The sequence below is a fragment of the Rhinatrema bivittatum genome, chromosome 14 (genome assembly GCF_901001135.1).
Source record: "Rhinatrema bivittatum chromosome 14, aRhiBiv1.1, whole genome shotgun sequence".
NCBI classification, from domain to species: Eukaryota; Metazoa; Chordata; class Amphibia; order Gymnophiona; family Rhinatrematidae; genus Rhinatrema; species Rhinatrema bivittatum.
The window spans coordinates 1,427,238-1,446,919 of NC_042628.1; the positions used below are offsets into that span (position 1 = coordinate 1,427,238).

The 19,682-nt window shown below is 38.7% G+C and overlaps 1 protein-coding gene across 1 annotated transcript in view; it reads right to left on the minus strand.

Moving 5' to 3' along the window:
- RBBP6 (RB binding protein 6, ubiquitin ligase) overlaps window positions 1–19,682 on the minus strand; it is a 116,861-nt gene that overhangs the window by 50,864 nt on the left and 46,315 nt on the right. Inside the window, exons 4-9 of the mRNA XM_029576353.1 lie at window positions 9,854–9,898; window positions 3,300–3,388; window positions 3,092–3,188; window positions 2,181–2,320; window positions 1,090–1,262; window positions 369–472 (exon numbers count right to left, since the gene is read on the minus strand). Of these exons, the coding sequence (XP_029432213.1) occupies window positions 369–472; window positions 1,090–1,262; window positions 2,181–2,320; window positions 3,092–3,188; window positions 3,300–3,388; window positions 9,854–9,898 (648 nt within the window). The remainder of the gene's footprint in view (window positions 1–368; window positions 473–1,089; window positions 1,263–2,180; window positions 2,321–3,091; window positions 3,189–3,299; window positions 3,389–9,853; window positions 9,899–19,682) is intronic.

Genomic DNA, 19,682 nt, shown 5'->3' on the forward strand with positions numbered 1-19,682 from the left:
GGAGAATAAACCATTGGTCCTGAGTCTATGTAGCTACATGCTAGGAAAGTTCTAGTTAGCTGGATAAGTTATATCCATCTAACTTTAGACCTATCATCAAGCAGGGCTAACTTATTCGTGTAACTTAACCAGATTTGTCCAAATATCAGTACTTATTTGGTTAAGGTAACCAGAGATATAGCCCAGCCCCCCTTAATACTTATCTGGCTAAGTGGCAACTGCTGAACATAGCTGGATATTCAGCTGCTGCCACTTAGCCAGATAAATCCCTATTTATTCGGCTAAGGAATACTAAATATTGGCCTCTAGATGTCTACTTTATACACATGTTGATAAAAGATGCTTTCAATAATAATATGATAAATCACCTGACGTAGGAATTTATTGGCAATCAAAGCATCAGGGGAAACATCTGTTTGATGGCAGGTTGGACATACGTGGTCCTCAGATTCCAGCAACGAGGTTCTAATGCCTACAGGTAATGAAAAAGTACTTTCAACAAATTTGGTCAAGAAAATTTACTAGGAGACTATTGGAAAAAGCTTCTTGTTAATATCGCATCTGCTTATTCTTCTTTTCAAGCTTCTGCTATGCTCTGAAATGTCCTGTCCCACCCGTCCGTGCTAAGTCATTCAATTCAAGGAATGTCGCTTTATCCCCACCAAGGGAAGACAGAATGTTTAATCCAGCCTGACTTTCTTTTATATATAAGGTAACAATCAGTCTAGCTGTCTATGGCTGTACCAATTAAAGGGATAATTGCATATTAGGGATCTGCAGCGGTTTTTTCGTTTCATTTAGTGTGCACTAATGCGAGTTAGTGCCTACTAACTCAAAATTACTGCACACTAAAAACAAAACAAAAAAAACAACCCAAAAGTGGGAAAAAATATACGAAACAAAAAACAATAAGAAATTTTTTTTATTTGGAAAAGTCATGGGATAAGGCAGATTGAATAAATGTTTAAATACATTGCACTGAAATTTAACTTGGGACATTGGTCACAAACTGCCTAACAATTATTCCTTCTCATACTCAAAGTGAATGCTTATCTTTGAACAGTGCAGAATATTCCATATGGGACATACATTCGTCACAATAGCTATTCCCACAGCAGGGGATAACCACAGCATCGTTCATTATATCTTTGCAGATGAGACACAGCAGCTCATCTGGAATGGGGTCCTCATCTTCAGAAGAGGAAGATGGTTCTTCGGGTAGAAAGGGAGGTTTTTCCTTTTTTCCCATTGCATATGCCACTCTGAAAGGAAAAGGAAGAGATTTCTGTTTCAGAAAACATTTTTCCAGAAATCAGATTGTGTACAAAGGGTTAAAAAGATGACTTACTACATATTACAGGAGCCTAAAGTATCAAATGGTTAAAGAACCAACAGAAAGATTTCTACAGTCATAGTCTGCAACTTCCAGTCTAGTGTGTACGGTTCTAAAACTTCACAGGGCACATTCTTCGTGTTATTCATTAGGACAAAGGATCTGGCCAATTTTCAAGTAAAATCAGCTGTATAAACCATTAGGATCAAAGCTATCCTCAGGAGTAAAAAAAATGGAGAAGGTACAAGCTACTGAGGCACTAAGACATTAACAAAATCTGTCTCTCACTGGGACAACAGTGGTGCGTTTCACAGTTATTTGCACTCTCTGTGGCCAGTGTGGCATCAGAACTTGATGTATACAGTAGCTGTGTACAGGTTTCATCCTTGTACTATAATCTAGAATAGCTGTCAAAGCTAAAATGTTTGTTACCTTGTATAGCAAGTACCATTTCAATTTTACATGCTGTTTAGATTTTCAGTTATATCAATTTTTCCTGAAATAGGTAACTTACAGTAGAGAAAGTAATATGTTAGGAACCATTATTGCTATATATGCATTGTCATTATGGTTTTATTTATATGGATAGGTATTTGTGGATTTTAATTTCACCTTGGGCAGGTCTGCACCTGGGCAGACTATACATAAATAAATGAAAATATGTATTTCTAGATTTGAGCACTTGTTCTTTAAATTAACATTTTGGCCAAATTGCTGACTAAAAATACTGAGTTTCTTCACCCCAACTATGCTGACTGCCCAGTATAGAGTGATCCTCAGAAGTGGCTGCACAGATGTTTAGCAAATCTTTGGTGTGCAAAGTTTTATACAAAACCCAATGACTTACGCATCGATAGTTGGTATTGCATATTTCCCAGTGTTTGTAAGCATGGCACCTTTCATATTGGGATCTTCAACCTCCACCATAAAACTCCTGGGAATACCTGTGCTCTTTTTAATCCTGGGTACAGACTCAAAATTTTTGTCCTGAACAAAATAGATTGAAAAGATTAAATTGTAGAATAAAAATTCTTTAAAGTTTTCAAATCAAAGCTATGATTCCTTAATACAGTTTAACGAGCATTTAACATTAAGAAAATTAAATTTTCCTTTTAATTTTATTCCAGACCCAACACTGTGAACCCAAGTAAAAAACAGCACTGCTGGACAGGTCTTTCTCCAAAGCTTTTGCACACATTACACCGACGCACATGAGGCAGCAATGTAAAGAACAGACTCGAGGAAGGAGATTCTTTTTTACAAACAGTGCATACTTTATTTCAACAAATGGTGAAACAGAAAAAAATGTATCAAGCTAAAAAGAAAGTAGTAACACTGAAGCATGAGAGCTGATATTATGAAGACTAGCTTGCACTGTTTTTCTTCCACTATTGTAGAAGCAAATCCATGTTGGAATGCTATAGATTATCTTGGCTCTGTGTCAAGTCAAACATCTCACACATCACACAATACAAGCTGTACTGGACCAAACCAATTTCCGTAAACATTTTATCACAACGAGACAATTGGGCTGAGGAGCTATCGTCAGCCATAGGTGGATTACTGTACCACCATCTCTTAAACACTTCAGAAATTCTTAATCAAGCTCCAAATCCTTGGTGTTAACTGAGGATTATCAGCAGCCAGCTAATGCCCAGTGAGACCCAATCCCCCATTTACCTAAGTGTCACACCCCAGGGTTATGATGCAGCACAATCAGAAAAAGTCACAAAAAAAAAATTAAAAAAAGACACTTACGCCATTTGTTGGGCAGTTTTTTATATAATGGCCAGGTTTTCCACAACGATAACATGTATATGTAGGTGGAGGTGGACCAAGAGGTTTCTTCATATAACTGAAAGAGATTAATTTTAGGAAAGGTGTTGGTTTAAAATCCACAATCCCACCTATACAATTATTCTAATTGAATCCAGAGAGTAAAGAAGCTTGGTTGCTGGGTACTTACTTGATGGGATCATATTCATGGCCAGACTGTGACATCATAGCTTTAATTTTATCTTCCTCAGAAGCATTGGCTTCAGCCAGATTGGCAGTCTGTTTAATAGGTAATTATTTGACATATACATTAGAAACACATAAAATCACCACACAGTCAAAGACAGCACCACTCATCCAATCCTGTAAAGAGCAGCAAGATGCCAAAACCATTACATGGTAAGAGCTGTTTCTGCTGAAGATCTGCCGGGGAGTTCCTTCAGCCACGTACTCTTCTCAGCCACTCTACCTTAGGCCCTGTTTATACCTTGGATAAAAACTGGACCACTCACACTACACGCAGCAAATGCAAAGAAACAACAAGCAATCAATGTTCTATCAGATATGCTACACACTCCCTCTGAAAAGCAAAACCACTTGGTCTGTTGAAAGCAGTGCAACAAGCTACACTTGGGGCCACACAACTGTCTTGTGGCAGGACAGAGGCTCTAGCCTGAACTTTCTAGGCATGTGTAGTGATTTTCTGTATGCCACTGGACTCCGTTACCAAGGCTTAGAAGAAAAAGCATTCAGGAACTCCTTCTCAAAGAGAGGCCTGAAGGTTGTGTGGCTTGCTACACTGCTGTCAAAGAATATCTATTACAGGAAAGCATTTCTGTTTTCTCTAACAAGCAGATGCAAGAAAGCTACATAAAAAGTTAGACACAACATGAGCAGCTGGCAACACAGATCAGGAAAAACATTTTTGTGGAGACCTTTACGTTTGGTCTTAATTTCCACTAGAACAAGAAATATCAACAAGAACTATAAAAATGGGCTTTGGTGGGCTGTACACCATCAAACAGGTCTTCAAGGATGGAAAGTCCAAATCTAGCACCTTGATAAAATGCTGTGTCAATACAGAAATGACTGGTGAATGTGTGGATTAACTCCACATTGCAGCTTTGTAAATCTCTTCTAAGAAGATATGTTCATATTGGCTGCCAGTCTAAAACTTGAGTCTGAAAGCACAGAAACTAAAATACTCCTTTAAGGGCAGACCTGTCCAGGTATAAAACAATGACAAAAGCAGTCGTCTATTCAATTAGACTGTAGTCTGGAAAACAAAAAGCTGAGTTTTAGAACACTCCAAAAAGATGTTAACAGTTCCTTGTAATCCAGTGAGTGATATGGTCAAGTTTAGTAGCACAGCTGAATTTAAAAAAGGTTCAGTCAAGCTCCTGGAAGAGAGATCCATTAACAATTATTAGCAGGGATACTTAGAGATCACAAGAAGGAATGAATCTCCACATTTCGAATGTGCTGGATACTTCCAAGTAACTCAGACTGGCCACTGTCAGATAGGATCCTGGGCTTGGTGGACCATTGTTCGGACCCAGCATGGTCACTTCTTGTGCTTAAGTTCAGTCTCTTCTATAAGTGCATGAGGATAAAGGAAAACTGTTGGAATGACAACTGACTGATGAATATTGAAGACTGATACTAACTTAGGCAGGATGAATACAAAGCACAACCTTGTTACAGGAGCTTTATGTAAGAAGGATAAATTATTAAATCTCAGATCTCACTACCACCATAAATTCAACTTTTCAAGTCAATTACTTGAGTTCACAAGTGTCTAGAGCTCGAAAAGGGCTTTCATTAACATTAGAACCACAATATCCTATACTACTACAGGTGGCTTCAACTGATGCAAGCCCCACAGACCCAAACTATACAGAGATTGGGCTCCCTTCTACAAGGAGTAATAAGCACTAATTGCACAGAGGTGAATCCTGGAATTGGTTTTGAGACTTAATTCCGAATGAAACAGAAAATATTCAACCAATTTGTGTCAAGCAACAGAAAGGATCTAAGGACTTGCCTTCACACCAAATAACAAACCTACATTTAAAACCACATGATCTCTTAACATCCTTCTTAGACACCAGAAATACTTAAGACACTTCCTCAGTGTCCTAGTGAATATTACTCAAGCTACAAGGGGGTAAGAGGCTGAATTTTATGGTGAAGCAATGACCTCTGTTTCTAAGTGATAATGCTTTGAGAACATCCAGACCTGATGGTCCCTCCATGCAGGTCACCCTAACCTTCTTGGAAGACTGATGCTGTTGTATAACTTCTGTTTAGAGTTATAACCACGTCACTGTGCAGTTGAAGCATAATGCAGTCAAACCACTGCAGTTTTGTGCTGAACCACTGCTCCACGCAGGTTACACCAATGCTTCATCATCATTCTTTTGTCACTAAGTATTCTGTTTATCCCATGCTTTTTTTTTTTTTTTTTTAATTCCATTACCATTTTTGTCTTCACCACTTGCTCTGGTAGGGCCATTCCAGGCATCCAACACCCTTCCATGAAAAAATATCATCCAAAGAAGTTCCTGAGTCTATCCCTTGGAACACCATATACCAGGACCCTTAGTTCTACAACATCCTTTCCGTTGAAAACATTTTACATCTTGTATACCTTTCAGGTATTAAATGTTGTAGGCTCAAAATGTGGTGGGAAAAATGTATATATTGTAAGCTTCCTACTACGCTCTATTGAGATAGCTGTTCCTCTTGAATCCCAGGGCTGCTTAGACATGATAAATTATGTTTGTCTTTCTCAAGTGTAGGTGTACCCATATCCTCTTCTGGGTGTCCTATAGGAGAGGGTAGATGAGCACTGCCACCATCTTTTTGCTTTCAGGTGACGAAGGGGATCTAGGTTTTCTTGAAAGGTCCAATTCAAATTAAATAACTTACCATCCCCTGCATAACCTTATAATGAATTGTCCTTGAGGGAGCGTACAATTTCTTGAGTTCTAGGGAGATTTGGCAAGTAGTCCTCTTTCAATACTACTCTCAAGATGATTGGACTCCTCAAATTCTGAAGTCTTTAAATGCAGCAGACTAAGGATAGGCCAAGCACAGTCACAGTGAGTTCTGATGAGACAGATTTATCTGAAATAGCTTCCTGGGATAGTGGCAGAGATGGTCAATGGCATGACTTCATTCCAAGGAAGACAACTTCCCCTAATGTAATTGGCATGGAGGACCTACAGTGGGCTTGGCATGATGCATCCTTCAGTGCAGCTCCGAAAGCATGCTTTTTGGCGTGTTTGAGGTGCCAGTCAAACTCATCCAGGATCATCTTATTACAGCACAAAACATCACTAGAAACAAAACTGGTATAGGACTTGTAGGGGGACTGCACAGCCTCAAAAACTGCTTAGAACTTGGCAAAGAGTTCCTTGGGAAACCAGCAGTGCTTGGTGTTGACTCTGGAAGCCTCAAGACATGGATAATCTCAACTACAACCAAACCCATACGTTGACAAAAATTGTCAAAGCATCTTTTCAAGGATCTTCTTCTTTAACTCAGAAGTCATGTCTTTTGAGTCCTTATGGTTACTCGTGAAGGGGAGCGTGAGAGTCAGAATTTGTCCCAACTCCTGGGCCTGTTTTCTGTTCAAGATGTTAAATCAACTAAGGATGATTTTGACAAGGCTTGGTCACCAGTATAATCCTTGTTGACTTCCTGGGTCTTTGGTATTTGAGTTGGACTTACTCATACTAGACATGCAGACATGGAGCCTCTTCTGCTGGGTCTGAACCATGCTCTGCAACATTTAGATGCAGAAGTTGCATAAAGAGACCCAGAGAATTCAACATGACGACCCCTGAGGAATACTTTTGTGAGCATTTCAGGCACCCCTTGAAGTTGCTGGTTTGCTTCTCAGATGTGGGTAAAGAGTGGAGTGAGGAAATAGATAATGCAAAATTAAAAGAAGAAATCTTCACAGGGAAGACATGACAAAGAGAAAACTACAAAATTACTTTCCAATAGAGTCACTTTACATCAAATGTTCGCTTGCAGGGAAGAAGATTTCTCAGCTAGCAACGGCAAAAAGAAAAACAATAAAAATTAAATACTGAAAACCTTAACTATCTTGTTACTGGGAAGAAGGGGAGCTTAACTGAAAATTCTAACTTGTTTTCGAAGAAATCCTGGAGGGAAAAGCCACCTGGGTAAGTCACTGCACATCAACGATAAAAGAAGAAAAAAACCAAAACCTGACAAGCCATGGTAGCAGGAAGCCACTGCACATGCCTAAATAGCTTTGGCAACATCCTCCATGCTGGCATAAGATGAGTCACATGACTTATGAGACACTCTGCTGCACTTGCTCAGAGAATAATAATCTTCAAATTATTAAAACAGAACTATTTTCTAGAATGTTGAAAGCGTTTGCAAATCACTTCACCTAAGAGATACCAAAATATGGTATCACATTACCACGCGAACAGGAACAAAATACATAAAATGCAAACACGAGTTAACATTCATGTCCTAATCATTTGTACCAAAACCAGAAGTTGTTTTTTTTTCAATACTACTTTGAAGTAAACCTCAATTATACAGAAAAAGTTGCATTTTCCCCAGATTGATTACTGACTAGATTATGCAGCAGTTTGTGAATGTGGACACTGGCTACATGATAGTTATCTATTAGATAGACCTGGAGGTCATATTCTCTGTTTTTATATAAATTTTAATTTTGCAGCATACAGTTTTGAAGGTTTTTATCTTGATTACAATTACACACTTGGCTTGCATGAGTCAGTTAAGGTATCTTGACCTGAATTCTTTTTAAAAGGAGTGTTGCATAGAGAAACTTGAGTACTGCTGCTTCTACATTTAATCACTGCAAGTTTATTCAAAAGGAATGATAAGTTAATGAAATAGCAGGACTTTGCAGAAGGGTTGAGTGTTTAGAATCCAGTACTAAGAAAGCTACAATGGGGTGCATCCTAAATCATGTGCATGTCACAGTTTCCACTAAGACATGAATATTCAGCTACTTCACATCATCTGTCTGTAAAAGGACATTTTCAATTATTGCAAGTTCATTTTAGAAGCCTTTGTGTGTGTGTGTGTGTAGCTATCACAGTAATAACTATGGAATGTTTGGAGATGTAATTACTCCTCAGAACACATACCCTATTTATAGATTAGTCCAGATATAAGCAGGGTCTAAGGGGGAGAGGGAGCTAGTCACACAAGAGTTTCAAGCATCTGGCATTCAAACCAAGCACTCCTCCTGTGTTCCATTTCACATTCATGTACAAAACAAGCAACCAGTTTTAATCTTTTATTGTAGGCTTCTCACATGTACATTGCTTTTCTTAACATTAGAACTCAAGACTAAAAACATCTGTAAATTAATAGGCCATCAAGCTTACAAAAATGTATTACAGATGCAACAACTAATTTGTTTGAACGCAAATTATGCACAAATATTCTAATTCACAAAACATAAGAAATAGACCAAAATACAGATATGGCATCTAACACATTACACTGGGAGAAAAACAAACACCACACAATAGTTTCTATAAAGTCTGCATTGCAGAACTAGATGGAATGGAATAATTATCAGCTTAAAATTAACATTGTATTATGTAGTTAAGACACTGCTTTTGCTCATGTTGACTGATCAAGTTGTCATTCTCAGACAAATCACTTAATGTACAATACTTGGACATTTTTACATTCTAGAATAGGAAAATCCCTTCACATGAGCTTCAAAACCTGAAGACAGCACCAGGGACAAAGGTCAACCCTTTACTGGGTTATGTTATCATCAGATACATCAAGACTAGGAGCAGTGTAACAATGAAAACTTGTGACAGCATAGGAATTCTTTAGGAAGAGTCCAGACTTTGCAAATACTGACTTTTTGCTTAGATTCCACTATTCTGTTATTTTAAAGAACAAAATATTGCAAATAATGGCTGGTGACAAAATCTAATACTGATTACTGATCTGTGATCACTGGTGCTTTCCCAGACAAAAGTAACACATGGCTGAGTGGAAAATGCAAGCAATTTTTTTTTATCACAAATATGGCACACACAACATTTTTGCAGGTTACATTTGCCTGTATGCCATATATATACATTGGTATATCCCTCGCAACAATTTAATTTCTATACAAGTTACACAGTCTGTGTTCAAACAAATTAGATTTTTTTCTTCACAGCATATAAACTACAAATTTTGCACAACATATCAATGACAACTTTTTCAAATCAATTAATACCCCCACAATTGTCCATATGTTAAGGAAAAGCTTCTATTTTGGTTGCTGTAAACTTAGGAAAAAGTCCATATAATTTATAGCCAAACGATTTTTCTTCGATTTAAAAAAAAAAAAAAAAAAAAAAAAAAAGCACGTTTCCAACCAAAAACAAATGCAATTACCGAGCAAACTGATTAGGTAAGTAACTCCTCAGTGCAGAGAGAACATTAAGCGCTTCTTGCTTGCATCTTGGCGATGAATATGGTAACATTATGCGGCTGATAAGGCAACTCCCCTTTAATCTTCCCAAAAGTGGGAGCTACTCTTTACAGGATAGCAACGACAGCTACAAACATTTTCAATAATTCAACATTCAGAAATTGATCACATATCTGGTCAGATTACAAAATAAATGAACATTGTTCATGCAATCATATAGTTAAAGTATTTAACATATCTAAATTATTCAATAATATATATGTATATACATCTACCTTTGTAAGCTGGGCCAGAGAAATAGATGTAGAAGAGTCATCAATCTGTTTACAAAAAATTAAATAGAAACATTCAAGTTTTAGGGGGAAAACAATAAAAGTTATTAAGCCCCTAGGCTTTGAAATAAAGCTGTTTTCTTTCCCATTCTGATTGCTGTGCTTAGGTGGAAAGATGCATCATATGAGCTACAATAGGCGATGTACAAAAAAGGAGCAACTTTCAGAAACAGAGCAGTTCAGTCCCTCCCAAAATCAGGCAGTGAGGACTAGAGAGACCCTACCTAAAATGCTTGTGTGGGGATGGGGATAATCAGCTGTAAACAGCATTAAGTCTAAGATTACTGCCACCAATGCTGAGTAATATTGATTACAAACTACTGATGGAAGAGACAGACACTCCTTTTTCTGCACATATGACAAGCTGCCTACTAAAATACTCAGGGAGAGAGAGAAATGGCTTTTACTGGGAATGCCGCAAAAAAAAAAAAAGGATGAGGGAATATAAACTGATGGCTCAGTTTGAACTAGATGTCCAAAGGAGCAGGAGGAAATGTAAGTTAAAAACAAATTATGTTTTTCTGAAAATCAGCAAATATTGATTCAGAAGGAATTAAAAAATAATAAAGACTGATATAACAAAAATGCAATCAATAAACCTTATACTGTGTTGTACTTGCTAGAAACTTCACTTTTTACTAGCAATGGTTCAAAATATTGCAACACGTGATTATAATCTGATAATCCACTGTCCAGGTGTTACTGAGCAAGCAGAGCATTGGGGGACAGGGAATTAATAATTCGAGTCACAGTGATTCTCCTGACTCCTTCATTTTGGAAGATGCTCAATCTAGAAAACCCTATAAAGCTAGCCCTATGCTCAGGTGCGGCACAGGAGAATTAAATTTAACCGCTTGCTCTTGGCGGTTTTATGAGGGCGATGAAGCAGACTTGCAGTAGGTGAGAGACCCCATGCTGGTGTAAGAGCATCAATGAGGGAACCAGTCTCTCTCCCCTCCAATGCTTGATCACTGAGAAAATCCAGCCTTCAGGGGGTTAAACGGGCGCCGCTCACCCAGCATTACCCTTCTATAGGATCAATTTTACCCTTCTTTCCCCTCTCCCCAAATAAGAGTCAAAGTGCTATTTCAGATAATATATCTTCCCTTCATCTGCATTCTAAATTGAGCAAATTGAATGGTCTTCTCCACTGGAGCAGGCCATCAAAGGCCGGGGAATATCCACTACTGAAAGCAACTCCCAACCTAGTTTCTGGAGGAACCACCAAATATTAGGAATAGTTCTCCCTTAAACAGCAAAACCCTCCCATAATCCATCACCACTCAAAAGTCTAAACCCTCAACAAATTAGGTCATAAAAATCTCCAAGATCCCAAATAAAGAAACTAGATGACTAATACGCCCACAGTGTAAATGTTCCAAAAAACAAGGATAATCACAATTAATGTGTAAGATTCCCATAAAAGAATGAAAAACCCCAGTAAGATGTTTCATTATATGCCCCTTTAATTTTAGAAAACAAATCTCAATTTGGAAGATTAAAAAAGGTACTCTTCTATGTACTTAGGGACAGTTGCAAAGTTCTGCTAATTTCAACACAGAAAAAAATGTGATGGCCGGTTTACTCTTGTATGCAACTTGCTGGCTCCTATCTCTTTTCATGCCCTTTACAGAGCACTCTAATAAGAGAGAGAGCTAAAGAGAGGCCTTCAGAACAGTATGAGAGAACTCCCACATGAAAAGACAGGCTCTTCAGCTTGAAAGACTGCCAAGAGGGGACAGGATAGCAGCTTATAAAATCATGGCCGACAAAGGATTTAACCTTTCAAATACTACTAAAACAGGGGGACAACTCCATGACACTAACAACCAGCAGATTCAAAACAAATCATAGAAAGTGCTTTTTCACTCAAGCTGTGGAATCTGCTGCCAAAAGATGCAATGAAGGCATGAGCATAATGGGGTTTAAAATAGGCTGGGAGAAGTTCCTAGGGACTATAGATCTACTTTTATGGGATCTACCAGATACTTGTGACCTGGATTGGCCACTACTGGAGACAGGACCCTGAACTCAATGATCTGACTCAACTTGGCAATTTTTGTGTTCTTCTACCAGCATGCAGATGCTTGCCATATATTTCTCTCCAATAACACTGGGCAACAAATTTTCACAAAAGTCATGTTACAGAAATGAAATTAGTCAATTCTTATACATTTCCATGTGCTAAACATGAATGTGACTGTGAAAATGCAAAATTGGCTCTAGTTATTTTGTAATATGCAATAATATAATTATATCTTGAATTGTATGCCAATAGTAGGAGACCTACGGTTAATACCGTTTGAAAAATGAAGTCATAGACTACGTCTTAGATTGCTTTGCTTGTCTCTTGTACACCTGCTCGGGAGCATCTCTGCGGAGTGTCCAGCAGTAGTCAGCCAGCATGAATATTTCAAATGCTCACCCTTTCTGACTGGGCTTCATATAGTACACTACTGACGTCAGCTTACTCAGCAGCAGCATGGCAGTAGAACTGCATTGCATCAGAAAATGATGTAATAAACTCTGGATGATGTGTGCATGATGGTATCATGCAATATTACAGCATTCTAGGCTTATTTACAGTCCTACTGGATAAATTTACATGACTAAACATAGAAAGTGAACTATATTAAATATCTTCAAAACGAGAGCCAATAAAAACTTTTCATGGTCATATTCGTGTTCAGCACATCAAGATACTACAGAGTAGGACCTTTTTAGGTAAGACTTTCATTGTTGCCCAGTGTAACTGGTTTAGGTAGTTGCATCCTTATGGCTTCATCTATGGCTGATGCTGCCAAACTATTGTCAACTCTTAGATAAACTCAGCCGGAGTCTAGCAGCACTCAGAAAACTTGCCAACATCATCACTACTCCACAATCTGCCTACATAGTATGAACTTAAACTGATAGGCCAAACAAGAACCTGCCTGGGACAAGAGCTCACAGCAAATGGGAGAAACCAACTGAGCTCAAAAACTCCACCTTTCACTAAGAGAAAATAACTACATTTTAAAATATAAAAGCAGGCAACAAACACTGCAAACTAACTTGGGCTCTATAGGTCAGATTTTTAAATGTTTCAAATAGAAAATTGTGTTGAAGTAGATACTATGCAATTTGACGATAAGTGAGGAATGAGATGTGTTCTTGAATTCAACATGGCTTTAGCCAAGGGAAGTTTTGCCTCACAAACTTGCTGCATTTTTTTTTTAGAGGACGTAAATAAACAAGTGGATAAAGGTGAGCCAGCTGATAGAGTGTATCTGACAAAGTCCCTCACGAGACTTCTTAGAAAATTAAAAAGTCATGGGATAGGGGGCAGTGTCCTACTGTGGATTGCCAACTGGTTAAAAGAAAACAGAGAGTAGGGCTAAAAGGTACATTTTACCAATGGGAAAATGAGTGCCCCAGGAATCTATCTGGGACCACTACTTTTTAATGTATAAGGTAAACTGCAATGAGGATGCAGATTATTTAAGCAGTCAATTGCACAGATACACTCCAGGGTGTAATTTACATTCAGCAAGTGGTCCATTATTTATAGTTCCTGCGGTTAAACTGATTAAAAAAAGAGAACCTTCTGGAGGCGGATGCTCGCAGTGTATAATCTACAATTCAGTCCCTTTGTTTATTAGCTTGGAGAGGAACTATTTGTCATTCAGAAAGAAAGTGAAGGCTTGACTTTATCCAAATTCATAACAGGAATAAGTAGGTTGTTTTTAAATAATAGCAGCACTGAAAGTTTTAAATTGCAATGTGTTTTTATTTTAATGTGATTTCTTGTATATCATTTATTTTTGTTGTACACCACTCTGACCAGATTTGTTTGTGCAGTCTAGAAAACCTAATAAATATATTTATGACCTGGAAACGGGAACACATGAGGTGATCAAATTTGCCAATGACAATTATTCAAAGTTGAGAAACCACAAGAGGATTGTGAGAAATTGCAAGAGGACCTTGCAAGACAGAGTTTGGGCATACAAATGGCAAATGAAATTTAATGTTGCACAAGTGCAAAGTGATGCATTTAGGGAAGAGAAACCCAAATTATAGCTGCACAATGCAAGGTTCCACATTGGGAGTCACCACTCAGGAAATCTTCTGCTCAGTGTGCAGCAGCAGCCAAAAAGCAAACAGAATGCTGGGGATTATTAGGGAAGGAACAGAGAATAAAACTGATAATATCACAATGTTCCTGTATCGATCCATAGAGAAACCATACAAGGAGCATTGTGTGCAGCAGCAGCCAAGAAAGCAAACAGAATGCTGGGGATTATTAGGAAAGGAACAGAGAATAAAACTGATAATATCACAATGTTCCTGTATCGATCCATAGAGAAACCATACAATGAGCATTGTGTGCAGCAGCAGCCAAGAAAGCAAACAGAATGCTGGGGATTATTAGGGAAGGAACGGAGAATAAAACTGATATCACAATGTTCCTGTATTGATCCATAGAGAAACCATACAATGAGCATTGTGTGCGGCAGCAGCCAAGAAAGCAAACAGAATGCTGGGGATTATTAGGGAAGGAACAGAGAATAAAACAGAGAATATCACAATGTTCCTGTATCGATCCATAGAGAAACCATACAATGAGCACTGTGTGCGGCAGCAGCCAAGAAAGCAAACAGAATGCTGGGGATTATTAGGGAAGGAGCGGAGAATAAAACTGATAATATCACAATGTTCCTGTATCGATCCATAGAGAAACCATACAATGAGCATTGTGTGCGGCAGCAGCCAAGAAAGCAAACAGAATGCTGGGGATTATTAGGGAAGGAACAGAGAATAAAACAGAGAATATCACAATGTTCCTGTATCGATCCATAGAGAAACCATACAATGAGCATTGTGTGCAGCAGCAGCCAAGAAAGCAAACAGAATGCTGGGGATTATTAGGGAAGGAACGGAGAATAAAACTGATAATATCACAATGTTCCTGTATCGATCCATAGAGAAACCATACAATGAGCATTGTGTGCGGCAGCAGCCAAGAAAGCAAACAGAATGCTGGGGATTATTAGGGAAGGAACAGAGAATAAAACAGAGAATATCACAATGTTCCTGTATCGATCCATAGAGAAACCATACAATGAGCATTGTGTGGTGCAGCAGCAGCCAAGAAAGCAAACAGAATGCTGGGGATTATTAGGGAAGGAACAGAGAATAAAATAGAGAATATCATAATGTTCCTGTATCGATCCATAGAGAAACCATACAATGAGCATTGTGTGGTGCAGCAGCAGCCAAGAAAGCAAACAGAATGCTGGGGATTATTAGGGAAGGAACAGAGAATAAAACAGAGAATATCACAATGTTCCTGTATCGATCCATAGAGAAACCATACAATGAGCATTGTGTGGTGCAGCAGCAGCCAAGAAAGCAAACAGAATGCTGGGGATTATTAGGAAAGGAACAGAGAATAAAACAGAGAATATCACAATGTTCCTGTATCGATCCATAGAGAAACCATACAATGAGCATTGTGTGCAGCAGCAGCCAAGAAAGCAAACAGAATGCTGGGGATTATTAGGGAAGGAACGGAGAATAAAACAGAGAATATCACAATGTTCCTGTATCGATCCATAGAGAAACCATACAATGAGCATTGTGTGGTGCAGCAGCAGCCAAGAAAGCAAACAGAATGCTGGGGATTATCAGGGAAGGAACAGAGAATAAAACAGAGAATATCACAATGTTCCTGTATCGATCCATAGAGAAACCATACAATGAGCATTGTGTGCGGCAGCAGCCAAGAAAGCAAACAGAATGCTGGGGATTATTAGGAAAGGAACGGAGAATAAAACAGAGAATATCACAATGTTCCTGTATCGATCCATAGAGAAACCATACAATGAGCATTGTGTGCAGCAGCAGCCAAGAAAGCAAACAGAATGCTGGGGATTATTAGGAAAGGAACAGAGAATAAAACAGAGAATATCACAATGTTCCTGTATCGATCCATAGAGAAACCATACAATGAGCATTGTGTGCGGCAGCAGCCAAGAAAGCAAACAGAATGCTGGGGATTATTAGGAAAGGAACAGAGAATAAAACTGATAATATCACAATGTTCCTGTATCGATCCATAGAGAAACCATACAATGAGCATTGTGTGCAGCAGCAGCCAAGAAAGCAAACAGAATGCTGGGGATTATTAGGGAAGGAGCGGAGAATAAAACAGAGAATATCACAATGTTCCTGTATCGATCCATAGAGAAACCATACAATGAGCATTGTGTGCAGCAGCAGCAGCCAAGAAAGCAAACAGAATGCTGGGGATTATTAGGAAAGGAACAGAGAATAAAACAGAGAATATCACAATGTTCCTGTATTGATCCATAGAGAAACCATACAATGAGCATTGTGTGGTGCAGCAGCAGCGAAGAAAGCAAACAGAATGCTGGGGATTATTAGGAAAGGAACAGAGAATAAAACAGAGAATATCACAATGTTCCTGTATTGATCCATAGAGAAACCATACAATGAGCATTGTGTGCGGCAGCAGCAGCCAAGAAAGCAAACAGAATGCTGGGGATTATTAGGAAAGGAACAGAGAATAAAACTGATATCATCATAATGCTTCTGTATCCTCCATGGTGCGACCTCATCTTGAGTATTGTGTTCAAGTTCTGGTCGCCGCATCTCAAGAAAGATATAGCAGAATTAGAAAAGGTACAGAGAAGGGCGACCAAGGAAATAAAGGGGATGGAGCAATTCCCCCATGAGGAAAGGCTAAAGAGGTTAGGACTCTTCAGCTTGGAGAAGAGACGGCTGAGGGGAAATATGAGAGAGGTCTGTAAAATAATGAGTGGAATGGAATTAGAAAACATTAACCAAGTTACTCCTTCAAAAAGCACAAAGACCAGGGGACATGCAATACATTTAAAACTAATATGAGAAAATATTTTTTTCACTCAACGCATAATTAAGCTCTGGAATTCGTTGCCAGAGGATGTGGTGAAAGCTATTAGTGTAGCTGTGTTTAAAAAAAGGTTTGGACAGGTTCCTGGAGAAAAAGTTCATCAACAATTAAGGTGGAGTTGCAGAAATCCACTGCTTGTTCTTGGGATAAGCAGCCTGGGATCTCCCTACCCCTTGGGATCCTGCCAGGTACTTGTGACCTGGATTGGCCACTGATGGAAACAGGATGCTGGGCTTGATGGCCCAGGCTCTCTTACATTGTCAACATTTAATTTTAGGATTTATCTGCTTTTCCCTTAAAATCAGATTGATGTGATGAAGGAAAGGAGGAGAGAAAGAGGTGAGGAAAAAGGCACAGTTTGTGCAAGTTAAAATCTTGTGGTAACTAAAACCTCAATGGCTCTTCAGCCAAGGAGCTTCGGTTTTATCTGGCTAAATGTGCTTTTTATATTTTCTAGTCAGATGGTCTGATTCCTAGCCTGAAACATGGTTAGCAACGTTACAGTGTGAGCAATCAGGGCCAGATTCAAAGCTTGAGTGATTGTGGTTGCTCTCCTCCATTGTATCTGAGGAAGTGATGAGAGCTGTATGGGCCATTCATGTTTCTATGTATGTGCTAGAAAGCAAGAGTCATTAGAAATTCACAGCCTATATGGTATTCCAGGGCACATAAGACACCCCACTTTCACTTATAACATCTTGTGGCCTACCTTAGGAGGCTGGGTCAGAGGGGGGAAGAGATACCATTTCAGTATATTAGATTCAAGATTTTCTTAATTTGATTATACTCTATTCATCCTTCTGCTTGTCTTACTGTAAATGGTCTTTACTATTAGACATTTTATGCTTAAATCAGGGGTAAGCAACTTTGGTCCTGGAGTGCCACAAACCGGTCTGATTTCAAGATATCAATAATGAAATATGCATGAGATATTTGCATGTGCTGCCTCCACTGTAGGCAAATCTTTCATGCATATTCAATGTGGATATCCTAAAAACCAGATCCATTTATGGTTCTCTAGGACCAGAGCTGCCTACTCTTGGCTTAGACATTTTAATAGAGGCCTCCAAAAGCTAAGTCACTCAATAAAACAAGACATTCCCACTGCTTACATAATGCGCTTTGCTGTGAATGACTTGTCATACCTACAGCCTATTTAACAATAAAACTATTGTTCGGTAATGGAACAAGTAAACAAGAAAACCAGACTTTCCACAAAAAAATAAGCAGGAAAATCTGAGGGAAAGGAGAAACAGCAGCTAAAGCAGGAAAGGAGGTGGGATCCTGCCACCACTGAGCAGAGACTATAGTGATCAGCACCAGAACCCAGGAACTGCCCTTTATTTTATTTAAAAGCTTATATCCCACCTACCTCAACATCAGACTTTCTAGACAGAATTAAAATAATCCATCTCTCTGTCCTCTGTAATCTTTACTATTTTCTAATCAACATGAGGCGAGTTTTAAAAGCCAGACGCATGCATTAATTAGGGGATGCACAATTATGCCAGGCTTGCATGCACCAAGTGGATTTTAAAAGATGCCGAGATACGCACATACCTCCTGCAGCCCGCACATCTGAAAAGTTTTCAAAAAGGAGCAGGGCGTGGCTCTGAGATGCATGCGTAAATACTTCCACAATCTGGCACATACCAAGGCTCCTCGCCATCTAACTTTACTTCTGCTATGGATGCCATGCAAGTTCAAATTTAAAGAAAATTAGGAAGATCTACAGGGTTTTAAGGGTCGGGGCGTTAGACTTCTGTCAGCTGGGTGAAGTGGGGACAAACCCGTGAAACTGGGAAAGACATTGTGCGCGCCTTTTAAAAATCTCCTTGTTTACACGGTAGAAGCGAGATTTGGTGCACATGTGCACAATGCCTGGCTATTTTATAACATGTTATGAAATGACCCCGTATATCTGGGCATGCACACTGCTTTGAAAGGTACCATCTACGTATTTAGCAACATGTGAACAAACTACCATGACTATGAAGTTTTCTGATCTGAAAGACACATGAATCGCTAGATAACCTTCTATTGTCTGGTGCTTATGCTTTGCATTCATTTTAGAGGACCTCTTTTTACAAATGGGGTTTTGAAGGCTTTATACAAGTTATAACTGAAGTAACAACTTAATTGATATATGTTGCTCATCAGGACTCTTACTATGAATTTCTAGCTGGAAATAGCCTGTAGTCTCCTTATCTCTCTAGTGCTGTGACTTAAGCTGGAGGTGTTTAGCCAATAGTTGATTTTTAAAGTTATGATTCTGAACAACAACTCATAAAAAGTCATCCAAACACTATCCGTGGGTAAGCTCCTTTAAAGATAAAACCACCAAGCTCTCAATGGAACCAAATGATGCAAAGCTGGTGAGTTTTCTTCCATTGGTTTTCATATACTCAAACCTGTGTCATGCCAGGCAGATTACAAAATACGAATAAAACACCTCAAACAAAGCAATAAATATCAGTAATAACAAAATTACATAAAAGCCTCTCTAAAGGCTGCCTTAACAGTTGTACAAAACAATTTAAAAATCAGAAAGCTCTCTTATCTCCACTAATTATTGCACAAAACACCCCCAAAAGATAGAGCCCATGACCATGTGTCCTGTAAATGAACATCCTTAACTAAAGGCAAATAAAGAAGTGTATCAGCTAAACTCAATACTCGTTTGGGAATATACTCAAATTTAATAAACATATTGGGGCCATATCGTGAATAGACTTGAACATAAAAGGGTTAAAATTGTAAACTTAATCCTCTGTTCAACAGGCAACCAATGAAGCTGGTGCAGCAACAAAAGTATCACATAACTTTGCCTAGGGG